Below are 12,635 nucleotides of genomic sequence, written 5' to 3'. Positions count from 1 at the left end.
TTTGCTTTTATTTTTTTAACCACCAGTAGAACGTTTCCACTATTTACAAAGTATTAGAGCATTTGTGAAAATTTTTTGCTTATTACAGAATATTCTTTAAATCTTTTAACCTTGAGGAGGGCAGATTAATTATTTTTGTCATGTAATTTCAGTGGGAAGGCAAATATTTATACTGCATTCATTTTCACAAGTGCACAGCCATTTTTTTCTTCCTGTAGCTAGTCTAAGTCAGTGTAAATTTTATGGCAAACCAAAGGGTGCAAAAACTAAAAAGCTAAAAATGCTTTAAAGTACTTGTGTGTTCTCACAATTTTTTGGCTGAGAGCTCAGTTTTGTATGACAAGTGAAAACCACTGAAAATATCTAGCTGCAGCATTGGTTTGCAGTGGTACAATTTTACACTTCCAGTAAGCGAATTTAAAACAGAAGAGTTTTTTCAGTCTTCTAAATCCATACTCAGACATTTGCTTTGTGTATCAGTGTGAGTTATTCTGCAGGCTCTGGTGTTTGAGGCAGGTACCTGGCTGTGACCTGCAAGTTACTTCCCTGTTTTTTGCTGAGAACGTTGCTTCTTGGTAATTGCTTATGGTGAAGTCTGTATGTGCACCGTAGACATGTATAGGAATGCCCATTCTGCTTCGGTCAATGTTAATTTATCTTTTCTTATTTGGGTGTTTTTTGTGTAACTTCTTGTGCTGTCACACACAGTGCTGAGCAGTCACCCTGCAGTCGTCTTTCAGAAGGACACATTTGATGCAGGGAGCCTTGAAATTACTTTTGAAAAGCAAGGTGAACAAACATTGTTGATATGGGCTTGGACCTGCCTGTTGTTAAAATCATATTTCAGAGCAGAAAAGGTGAGAGAGAGATATTACACATTCAAGTACGGGTATTTCATGTACTTTGTTGATGGAGGGATCTTTTAGCAGAAAAAGCCTGTCAGGAAAGGTACAGCACTGCTTTAGGGTGTTGGTTCTGGTGCTGGTACATAAAAATTACAGAATTTTAGAAGGCTTTTGGCCCACAGATATGCAAGATTGAATAAATGTTATGTAGTTTTTTTTTCAAAGATACCTGATGTAACCATTAACAGTGTGTTTTAATGTGACTGCACGTGAAGCAGTCAGTTGAAAATTGCATAGAATTCTTCTTTTCCTGGTAGCTGCATTTCCTTCACATTGGCCTCCTAATGTGATTTCTTTCTTTATAGAAAGAAAAGAATAACCTGTATTTTAAATCTGCTATAGCATTTCGCACCATTGGCACGCTGCTTTTGCGCTTATGACAAAATGACGAATTTGGAAGTACAGGGAGTAGTGACCTGAAGTGTTTCTCTTCCTCCCCTCCGGGCACTTGCATACATATGCGCAAGCACACGTGCACGGTCCTGCCCTCCCCGTTTCAGAGTCCTAGCAGGCATGCTGCACTCCTCTCCGGAAAAGAAATGTGGCATTTGGGTCAGTGTTTCTAGTTCACAGACGACCTGTGATGTAAGATGGCTTATTGCTGTACACAACAGGAATCTCTGATGTACTTGTTAAATAGCGTGTAAAGAGCTGCAGGCTCAGATCCCCTTACATTTCAGGAGTTTTAAGAATTGAATGATGACCTCCTAAGAGGCAGCAGCTCTGCTTTTCCGGTTCTGGTGAATTGTATCACAGGTGATGGTGTCGCGTTGTGTGCATGTACAACTGAGATGTGTGCCTCAGCAGGGTATGCTGAGTGCTAGCCTATTCCCTTTGCTTGTCCCGTGGGACTTGTTTAAGCCAGAAAAAAACGTAAGTCACTGTTAATGAGCAGAGAGAGGTTAGCACTTGCCTATCTAATCCATACTTTCTCTGTATTTTATTGCATCGAAGGAATATCGCTGCCTAATGGTTCTAGCGCAGAAACAGCTAAACAGTACTTGACATTTAAAGAGATTTTCTGTTGTGCACTTGTATAGTCAAGAGTAATTCTAATCCTATTAAAGATATTATGTCATGGAGGCGTGTCCTGGAGGAGAAGGCTTCTGCTAACTGGCCCGATGGAAAGCAGAGGGGAGGGGCGAGCAGGAGGGCGGATTTATTACTCGATAGTTAGGTCAGGGATTTCTGTGGGAAATGCCCAGTGGTTGCAGTTGCTGATGATTTCACGGCAACAGCAGTGAAACACAGAGTGCGCTCCGGTAGCTGGTTACTGAATGAGACACTGCAAATGGGTGGAAAGAAAAAAGACAGCGTGTGAGAGAGAGTCAGAGAGACACAGAGAGGGAAGCTGAGAGCAAGGAAAGTGCTCCGGCTCGAGGAGAGCCTCCCAGGTGTACTGCAGAAGCTTTTTGGAAATGGATGCAAGGACCATCTGCTGCCTATAGATTAGAGGACTGTAGACTAGGAGTGCAGCGAAAGAGCTTATGGCTCTTTTTAATAAAAATCAAAGTTCTGCATAACTGATTCATCAAGATAAATCATGAGTGTGCTCTTGCATGGGATATTAATGTATAAATCCATGCTTCAGACAGACAGAGTACAGCCTATATTGCTATAAAAAATAAACCCAGCAACAATGCAGTGAATAAATTCTGCAGTGATTATCTGATTTATGTACGAAGAAAAAGAGAAGCAAAACACAGACAGCTCTTAGCGCACTGTGGCATTTGCAAGGCACTGCATTTAATGCTGAGAGATGCTATACATTAAATCTGACAACTGTGAAAAGAGAGATCATGGAGAAGTCAAGTAGTGAGGATTCTTCAATTCACCGGAGTCCATCTTTGGATAGCAAAGACTCAGATTTTGCTAAACCTTCTACCTCAGGGAGGCAATTTGGTCGAGGTTTTACTGCAGGAGCTTTCTATGGTACAACTGGATCACGCACACAGAGCCACACTGGGGTCGGAACCGGGACCGGCGCTGGGACTGGAACTGGCGTAAAAAGTGAAAAATACAGTGCACCCAAAGGCAGCAAATACGTGGTCTTTTACCTGGATCTATCCTTTGTTTTCCTTTTAGAATTTAAGAAGTGCAACATGGCAAGAGGCTGCCTGTGTTGTTTGAAATACATGATGTTCCTTTTCAATTTAATATTTTGGGTGAGTACTGCCTTTTCAGTTGCCTTCCTCTGTTAGTCTATCCTGTACTGCTGCATTATGTGTATAGTGCATCTTTGAAGCAGTACAGTAAGTTCTCTCCTCCCCTCCCTCTCTCTCGTACCTGCTTGGAATATCTTCAGTGTTAAACTCGTGTCTATTGGGAAATGCACATGCTTTCTATATCTTTATTGCTACCTGGTTACTGTAGTTTGGCTTCTAATTGCTCAGACTTCCTATTCTAGTGTGCCTCGAACTGAGTTATCTAAGAAAGGGCAGAATTGTTGCCCTTTAAGGAGGACCAGAATTATTGTAGCATTAACATCCTGCAGTGGCTGGATTGTTGCATTCTGTTGTAATATTTGTTTTGCAAAAAGCTGAAGCTTAATATTTAAAGTATATTTTCATTGCCACCATAAATCTCATTTGCTTTGTGTAAACTTTATTTGACAAACTGCTTTTTCATTTGAGGGAAGTTCTGTCCCATTTCTCCAATTAAAAACAGTAAATCGAGTGTGTTCTAACCTCTCAAGGTCTCAGCATAAATGTAAAATGCTTGGAATGGTGAATTAATCTGGATTCAGTTTCAGCTGCAATTGTACACTTTGGTGTGTGAAGTTGGAGACTTGCACTTGCTTCTCAGGGATCAAAATTGATTTTCTTCCATCAGCCAAGAGGCGTGAGGAGTTGTAACAATGAATGTTTCAGCCAGCAAGTTAAAAGCATAATGGCTACTTTGAGCAAAGTATTGTCACGTATAAGGGAAGGAGGAAGAGTTAAGTCATCTGCCAGCTAAGCACCCTTCAGTACAGTATTTTTAAGGAAATCACAGGCTAATTGAAATACTGAGTATTCATGAATATAACACAATATGAAATGGTTTGCTTAGTTTGAAAGCAAAGGTCATTGCTTTCTTGGTGGTTAAAAAGCTTGGGCACGTGAACAAAACCATTCATGGTTGTGATCCAGGAACATACAGTAAGCTTCATAAATAAATGGAAACACCATCCCGGGATTTATTTTGGAAAAAGGGGCATTAGCAGTCTAGTTCAAATAGCTACCTCTGGTGTACAAATATCATTGTTCAAATTAGGAGCCTTACTAGCAGGTTCTCTGTTTATCTTGACCCACTTACTGAAATAACCTCTAAGAGCAAGAGTTAATGGAGATTTGGTACAGTGTTGAACTGCTCACGCAACAGTGAGCTTTTATCAGTAATAGACTGAAATCCCACAATTACTGAACTTGTGTACATCTTACTGAAATAGAAAGATAGAACTAATCACTGAAGAACATCTGATCAAAGACCATTTATGATTCTAACTTTTTTTTTTTTCTTTTTCTGTACACATACCCTACTAGAAAGTTGTCATAAGTATTTTTGCAATAAATAATTTTAAACACAGCATGTTTATATCAAACTGGTTATTTGACTCAATGCTGCATTACTTTGACACCTTGAACTATTTGTTTTTCGTATCTGTATGTGGTGACTCATTTTAGAAAAGCTTTTATCTGGTCTCATTACTCATGTCCTCTGTGATCTGTTATGTAGGTGTCTCTTACTCTTCACCTCCTTAGATGCAACATCTTTCTTTGATTTTTTTCTTCTTCCCAAGCAGCAATTTTCTTGACTCTGCACCAGACCTTCAGAGTCCATTTTTTCCATTCCTTGAACTTGCAAGAACATTTCAGACTTCATCTGTGTGCTCATCTCTGTCTGCTCAGCTCCCACTGGACTTTTATACAAACACATTGCTGCTTAGGTTAAAGCTAGCCTACCATCTGGAACAGTTCTCTAGTGTCCTGTGCTTCTTCAGTTCTTACTCTTACTCTTAATCCCCTTGACACTCTTCTTACCATGTCTTATTTTGTGAGGCTTATATCACTTTTCTTTCTGTTACTAAACTTTATTACCACATTTCTATCCAATATTCTAAAAATGCCTTATTTTTAGTGTAAATTATGCTATTCAGAATGAAAATTATGCTCTGGCCTGGTGAATCTGAGAGATTATTGAAAAATGCTAAATGCAAGATGTCAAGGTGCTTTTCAAGGTGTTTTACAACAGACGTGATCCTTCAGCCTGGTTTAAATTGTTCAGAAGTTCCCCCTTCTTCACTGTGGCTGTTTTATACTGAATTTTGCAAGCCAGAATGATATTCCCGTGCATTTTTCCAGTTTTGCTGTATTCTTATTTTTTTTTTACTCTGCTATTTTATTGTTTGAGACATTCAAATGAATAATATTATCCTTTGATGCATGGAAATGCAATTAGAATGAAACATGTGTTCTGTAGTTTTCCACATCTGGCTTCATACCTGGAACCTCCACGAGTTCCACCATGACTGTCTAAGAGGTAGTGAATGTTTGGCTCTGTATGTGCTCCTTGCTGATGCTGTGCACCTGTAGCATCTCTCACTCCTGACCTGAACTCTCCTGCTAGCCTAGCACTGGACTCCCCACACAGCTCTGCCAGTGCCCTTTGCTCCTGCCCTGCCCTGAAGCACTCCCTGCTATTTCAGTCCTATCTTTCTTCTTAACCTGCTTTTTCCACTTCCAGATTTGCCTGTTCTCACTGCTTCCTTCTGAATTTCTATTAAGAAACCGAAGTCCAAAAACGTGAAGCTGTGACCTGCTCTTGAGCAGTGACTATCATCTTTCATAGTGCAAGATTATTTATTTTAAAAAAGAGAAGCTTAATTTAAAGCAGAATGAGGCTCCTGGTCTTCAGAAATGAGGAGACCACTTCCACACAGTTACCATATAAAATGGTGCTTGTGAGATGCTTCCTCTGAAAATGAACACAGGAGCTGCCCTTTGGCATCCCAGCATGCTGGGCATGATTGTCTGGAATGATTCTTAATGTTGGCTCAGAGGAGGATGTACTTCTGTAGGAAAAGAAGAACCTTTTTCCATTATTTCTTCTTGAGGCAGAGAAATGGTGCTTAATCTGTTCCTCATGGACCAATGAGCTCTACTACTCTTTCAGCCTTGCAGCTAACTCACACGGATTTGACAATTAATTATATGTGAATATTATATATTGCACACATTATTTTGCATACAATGTATTTTACTTATTTTAATGTGTATCCATAGACACTTATACATACTTGTATTTTTTGTAGTGATGGAGAAGTGCAGTAGTCAATGAATTCTCTCTGCACTTTGTAGCCAACATGCTGTTGCTGTGATAACTGCAGCCAAGAGTTGTAGCAAAAATTCAGTGTCTGTGAATTCGATTCATGACAAGAAAGCACAGCTTTTGAAAATTACTACTATGTGTATTAGTTAACCTGGAAGAATCACCTTTGAGTTGTACAAAGCAAATTTGTCTAAGTGGGGCCTAGCAGTAAGTTGGAACAGAAGGTGTTTCTCCACTGAATTACTGAGAGCTTCAGGTATTTCTCTGTGTCCCTCTGATTCTTAACAGTTGTTCATGGCCATCTGGCATTGCTTTCTTTCAGAGATTAGGAAAGTCTGAGCTGAGGGTTAAGGAAGCTTATAGTATTTAATTGTGTGGCTAGGATGATGATTTACACTGAATTCATCCTAAGTGCATAATATGTTTTGCAAAGGGACTGAATGGACAGCTACAAATGTTAATTGATTTAGTTTGCCTTCAAGAATATTTATGTGCAAACATGCGGAGATTGCAAAGTAGCTGTTATTGCTCTGCAGAAGAAATAAAGTATTGATTTTTGCTTCTACAGATAAAAGCTAAATTGTCAAGGAAGGTAATCACCAAATATAAACATTAGGGTATATGTCTTTCTATGAGAGATTTCACTTCATTGTTATTAGAGAAAACAATTACAATAATTATTTTCACAAAATGTATCAGAAAATATTACTGGTTATAAAAAAGACGTTCTATGAAACATGAATTAAAAAAAAAATTCACTCATGAAATGAGAATTTCCTATGGTCTTTAAAAGGGAAATTCTGAAATGACTGGCATAAGTTACCAAAAATTCACTAGGGAACTTTGCAAGCAGTCAATGGTCATGGTTACATTTTGTCTTGTTGTATTAATTTAACTTAGGTTAATGAGTCTGCGTACAGTGAAGCATTCATAATAAACATCTTGGTAGTTTTTACTATTGCTTAATTTTAATATAAAATGCATCTTACTAGGAGCTATATAGCAAGATTATTAAGTCTGATCTGTGTTTCAAGAAGAGCTAAGGAAAAGCTAAGGATAGCCAAGAAAATCCTTAATGGGGTTTATTTATTAAAAGTGTTTAAAATTAAACTACTAAAAAATCTGATAAGAATAATACCTGTGTATTAATGTTAAAATTAGATAAGTTATAACTGCTGCTTATAACTTCTGCTTTTAATTAAAGTGGAGTCAAATATACAAATGCAATTATTTAATATTTACTTTCAAGGTAAATTTTGCACTAGCATTTTCCTTTTACTGAAATGTAAGTTTAGATGAGAAAAACATGGGCTGGAAACTTGCTGGTCCAGCAGGAGCAACAAAAAGTCAAATACAGCAAAATTTTCCCTGTTACCCTGTAATTACAATAATGGATAAAGACTGTTGCTCCTGGAGAATAGGTTTTTGCATAAATTATTTGTGCAATTTAATCCTGTAGCAGGAGAGATTAATATTTTTTTCTGTAGATTAAAACCAATATTGTGCATTTGTCAATGAGCATAAAGACAGGAGTACAGCAGCCATGCAGGTCACTTTTACTAAAGTCTCAGATCATACTAAAAGAGAGGGAGCATGTCTGTCCAATCTTTGGGTCTGGCTGCTGTCAAAGCTCTTGGTAATGTAAAGCAGCTAACAACTTTAGAATGGTTTGCATAAGGTAATCCATACTTATGCCAAACTGGAATAAATAATATAGTGCACTGTTTAGTTTAAAGGACAAAGCTTTAATGCCTAACTGAACCTGTTGGACAGACAGTTAAATCATGTGAAGAGACTTTGTCCCTACAAATAACTGAAAATTAATCTCTGAGGTTTAAAAGGGGTGGACAGTTTGTCCCTTAAATCAGAACAAAATTGCTAACGACAAACAGCTTTGGAAAGGACACACATTAAATTTCTCTCTCTTTTGCTGCCCTCCCGCTGGTTGCATTATCTGATATTCCCCATTTTCTTACACAGAGGATAATGACAAAGAGAGACAGAGAGTGACCCTGGGATGCTTGTCTCTTGACATAATAGGGATATTTACTTCTGTTGTATTTTCACTCTAATGACATAAGTGTGGTGACAGTTGCAGTACAATCCTGTGAAAATAAAACTATCCAAAAACAACCAACCAACCAAAAGCAAGCAGAAAAATCCCAAACAAACAATCCCACCCCCCAACCGAAGAAAAAACAAAGACCAAAACCACATCAAAAACCCAAGAGAAACCAGCAAGACAGTGAATTCTGGAAAAGCTAATATTTTCAGTGACATTAGCAAGAGAATTCTTTTTTTTTTTTCCTGATAGGGATTTGAGAAGCTGTGAAAAGATCCCAGCTATTAGTTTTAGTTTCCTCTCAAATGGTATAGCACTGTTGGTGTCCATATGGAAACATGCACCTCGGTGGGGGAGAACTGTTAGATAAACGTTTTAGCATGACAGTGTTTTGGCCAGGAGGAGAAAGAAAGGTAATATTGAGTTCAAACAGTGTGGTGTCCTAATGAATGTGAGGTAAATGAAGTCCGTTTGTAACCAGCATGATGACATTACAGAATAATATTAAAACATTATTGGACACCTGAGACTAGTTTTAATTTAAAATATTGAGGTTTGCTTGAGAGTTACACTGGTTAATCCAGTGGTGAGGGCCTCATGCCTCATTTTAGGGTCTAAGCTGTTTGAACTTGAAAGGCAAGACATGAAATAAGGCATTTTTTGCAGTGTTCCTCTCGCTAACTACTCTTTGCTAACACTATATTTTATTTAGGTTGTTTTGGGAGTTTTTTTAGGTGTGGGGGATTTGAAAATTATTTTGGTTTTCCTTCAGTGTGGAAGCGTTTTAATTCTAGCTGTGGGTAGGTGTGAGAGCCATTTATGTGTGTTATTTTGGATAAACAACGAGTTGATTCATCACTCAGGCAGACTTGTTGTACGCCACTGTTGTAATGTGGCCTGTCGGGCAGTTTGTTAATTTGTACATGAGGGAGGTTTATGGTCATTGAAGGAGAGAAGCGTAGTAAGAATTTCAAGTTGGAAAACAAATTCCTCCCCTCCAGTTCTCCCTGCAGCCTTGTACTCCCAGAGTTAAATCCTTCTTTAAAGCATATGACTCAGGTTCTGTTCCTCATATCCTTTGAGGACTTGAGGATGACATTAAACAAATTAGTGCGTGACATTAAACAAATTTCTTCAGCCTTCTATGTCTCAACTCCCTTAACTTTCAAAACAAGAATGTATCAAATTTCCATAAAGTGATGACTTACTGTCAATTTTGAATAAGGGTAATAACTGTGATATTTCCTACTTAATTCTGCATTCCTAGACCCATTTTGGTAAACCATTTGATAGGGCCTTGGTTAGCAGGGTCCCTTTTTGTCTGCTCTTGCTACCCCCCAGCTAAGTAGATCTGCAAGAGGCCCATCCAAAGGGGTATAATCTTTCTCATGTGAGTAGAGGATGAGCTTGTAACTCCATTATCTGGCTGTCCAAGGAGGCATCTAATTTGTTTATTTAAACACTGCTGACAGAGAATGAGACCTGGGTAGAAAAGATGGGAGGATGCGTTCTAGTTTCTGGAAAGTAGAGTGTGGTTTATTAGGGTCTTGCTGTACACATAGCTGGGGTGCTCCTAATGGGTAGCCAAGCCACCACAAATGTGATGGAATACTATAGGTCCACTGTGTTTGTAATATGTAAAATTACCCAGCCTTTCAGCAACTTTTGAAAACTGTGAACAAAAAGAATAATTCTGCTGTTTATGTTGGGCTTTGCTTTAAATATTTTGCAGAAATAAATAAACCACACTTCACAAACTTCACAAAGGAAAGGGACCTCATATGGCTGAAGGTGTATTATTAGACAGTGAATGTTTGCTGAACCTATTGGAGACTTGTCACATAAAACTTATTAGTTTTAATACCACTTTATAGAAATGACTGCAAACACTGAACTGAAAGCCATTTCAGAACTTTCTGACACAAATTAGCTTTAAATCAACTCAGATCTCCATTTAGCTTGGTCCCTTGCTGCTTAGGAGCAACTTAAATTGCTGAATTTATTCAGCAGAGATAATTGAACTTCCAGTTGTTTGGAAATTTGACTGTAATGATTGTCCTTTCCTGCTGCCTTTATTGAGCTGGGCCAAAGTTCACATCGCTATCCAAACCCTCTTCATTTAACTACTGCATCCAGTATAGCAAGGATTGTGAATATTCGTGGGACTTGCTGCCAGTTTGAATTTTAGGACTCATCTACAGCTCATCTTCAATTCTGTCTCTCAAAACTTGGCACCCTGGCCAGCAGCTTTATCACTGCTCAGGTAACACAGCTAGGACTAGGTTCTCCACAGGGTTTCAGAACATCTAGTCGTGTTTGCTGTTATCCTTAATCAAGTCCCAGACAAGTCCCTACAGTCTTAGTAAGCAATCCAAACCCATCTTTGGTTATGCAGTTAACATGCTGGGTCTCTTTTCTCTCACCCAGAACCTCTGTGCTGTCTGGGAGCAGAGCCTATGGCTACCCCTTGGAAATGGTTGGAAGCCAAAGCACAAGAAGACTAGTTTGCCATTTCTTTTATTTCTTTTATTTCTTTTTTTGCTTCCTTGTGTTTGCTATGCTTTTGTTGATAAATGTAGGAGATGAGAATTAACTTTTCAGAATCAAAAGATTTAGTAATGTTTAAAAATATTACTTGTTTAGTAGGGAAAGAACTCTACCCAAGGATTCTGTTGAATCCACTTGGTTCTCATTTCAAGCTCCTTTTGCTAATCCTGTCTTCTCACTCCTGAATAAAAACCCCTTGTTACTGTTTCTAATCAATGCAGCAGGGACAGTTTTGAAAATACATTAAACTAGTCTCTACATGTCTTTCTTCCCATATAACACTTGCAAGTCATGAAGCATTAGACACTGAATTTGTATCTTTTTTATTTCTTTTGTGGATTTCCCCATACTTCTGTTTTATGTGCATTCTGGTACAATTTGTACTGCTGTAGCTACAAATTATAGGTCTGCAGTAGAAAATGATCACATTATAGTTGATTCTTTAAGGTGTATGACATGTATTGAGAGTTGCTGCAAAGAATAAAAACCAGCAGAAACTGGTATGCTAATCATCTGTTACAGAATTATTAATTTCTAACACTGTATTGAGTTGTGACTGATAAGTTTGGGAGGTTTTTTTTACTAAAATAAGCAGGGTTTAATGTTTTAATTTTTTTTTATTATGAAGAAGTCTGAGGCAAGACAATAATAGGCTATGGATGAAGACAAGATTATGAACAGATGACTATAAGCCTTAGGGTTCATCAGCTTAACAAATTACCAGTCATTAAGAGAGATGCATTAGTTGCTTGTGTGCACATTTCTACCATGTTGTGGATGTGCTGCAAAGCATGTTAACTTAAACCATGCAGTTTATTCTGCAAATAATGTATGGAATGGTTAACAGTGGAAGCAGTTAACTGGGAGTAATTCCATCATATATAGTCGTGTCTCTATACCACCGTGTACAATCACTGAGGCTAAAATGATGCAAAAATGAAACAGATGGAAAAGAACTTGTATTGTTCTACTGTTCAATCAAATGTCTTCAATTGCTGTCTTAGAGAAATGGAATTTACTAGAAGGGCTGCTTCTGAATCAGAGGTTTGTTCTTTTAGCTTCTTTAATTGATGTATTAAGCACACTGTGTTTTAAGTGGTGCTCCTGAATACTTACATTTTGTTAGTAGCTGTGTCACTGCTGAGAAGTGTGGATACTTCACAAGACTCCTTTCTTCTTCTGTATTGTCTTGGAATGTTTCCAACTAGTTATGCTCTTAAGCAGGTAGGAGAGATGTCTATAAATAGATTGTAATTCAGAAATGTAAATATCTCTTTTTGTCTCATTTCATAGTAGTTTTAAACTGAATTGATGGTTAAGAATCTTATTATCCTTCTGTGCCTATCCCCCACTTTTTAACTTTCATCAAGCTATTGCTATGTTCCAAAGTTTCCCTTTTTCTTTTGCAGTGTCCTCTGGATGCAGACACGGTTAAATTAGAAAAAAAAGAAATTTCATGTTCTCAGTTGCTCTTTCCTTAGAGTTTCAATTGCCCCATCTTCTCCATTTTCACTGCTTTAAGGAATTGATATTACATCTGTTACCGTAATCCCAGAGTGCCTTAGGACCACTTAATGTATTTATCCTCTTGACACCCTGTAAGTATGGGCCGTGCTTTTATCCTCCTGATACAGATGGAAAGCTGAGACACCAAAACAAAGAGAATGTCTGCATTACAGCACATGGTAGAGGGCTGAGAGCCATTAGGGACCAGAACTAGCAAGTTGTCGTGGTTTAACCCCAGCCAGCAACTACACAGCTGCTTGCTCATTTCCCCAGCCCTCTACCCCAGTGGGATGGGGAGGAGAATC

At 38.3% G+C, this 12,635-nt stretch overlaps 1 protein-coding gene across 3 annotated transcripts in view; it reads left to right on the top strand.

Annotated features, from left to right (window-relative positions):
• TSPAN9 (tetraspanin 9) overlaps positions 1-12,635 on the top strand; it is a 168,270-nt gene that overhangs the window by 74,297 nt on the left and 81,338 nt on the right. For 2 of the 3 annotated variants that reach the window (XM_014891532.2, XM_014891531.2), the window contains one exon: positions 2,991-3,070. In XM_014891532.2, the coding sequence (XP_014747018.1) occupies positions 3,008-3,070 (63 nt within the window). In that variant the 5' untranslated portion in view covers positions 2,991-3,007. Of the gene's footprint in view, positions 1-2,086; positions 3,071-12,635 lie in introns of those variants that run through there. The other variant, XM_014891533.2, reaches the window with a different exon arrangement.

Source organism: Sturnus vulgaris, chromosome 2 (assembly GCF_052056855.1).
Source record: "Sturnus vulgaris isolate bStuVul1 chromosome 2, bStuVul1.hap1, whole genome shotgun sequence".
Taxonomy (NCBI): Eukaryota; Metazoa; Chordata; class Aves; order Passeriformes; family Sturnidae; genus Sturnus; species Sturnus vulgaris.
The sequence above is the reverse complement of the archived record's forward strand: the minus strand, read 5'-3'. Positions and strand labels throughout refer to the sequence as shown.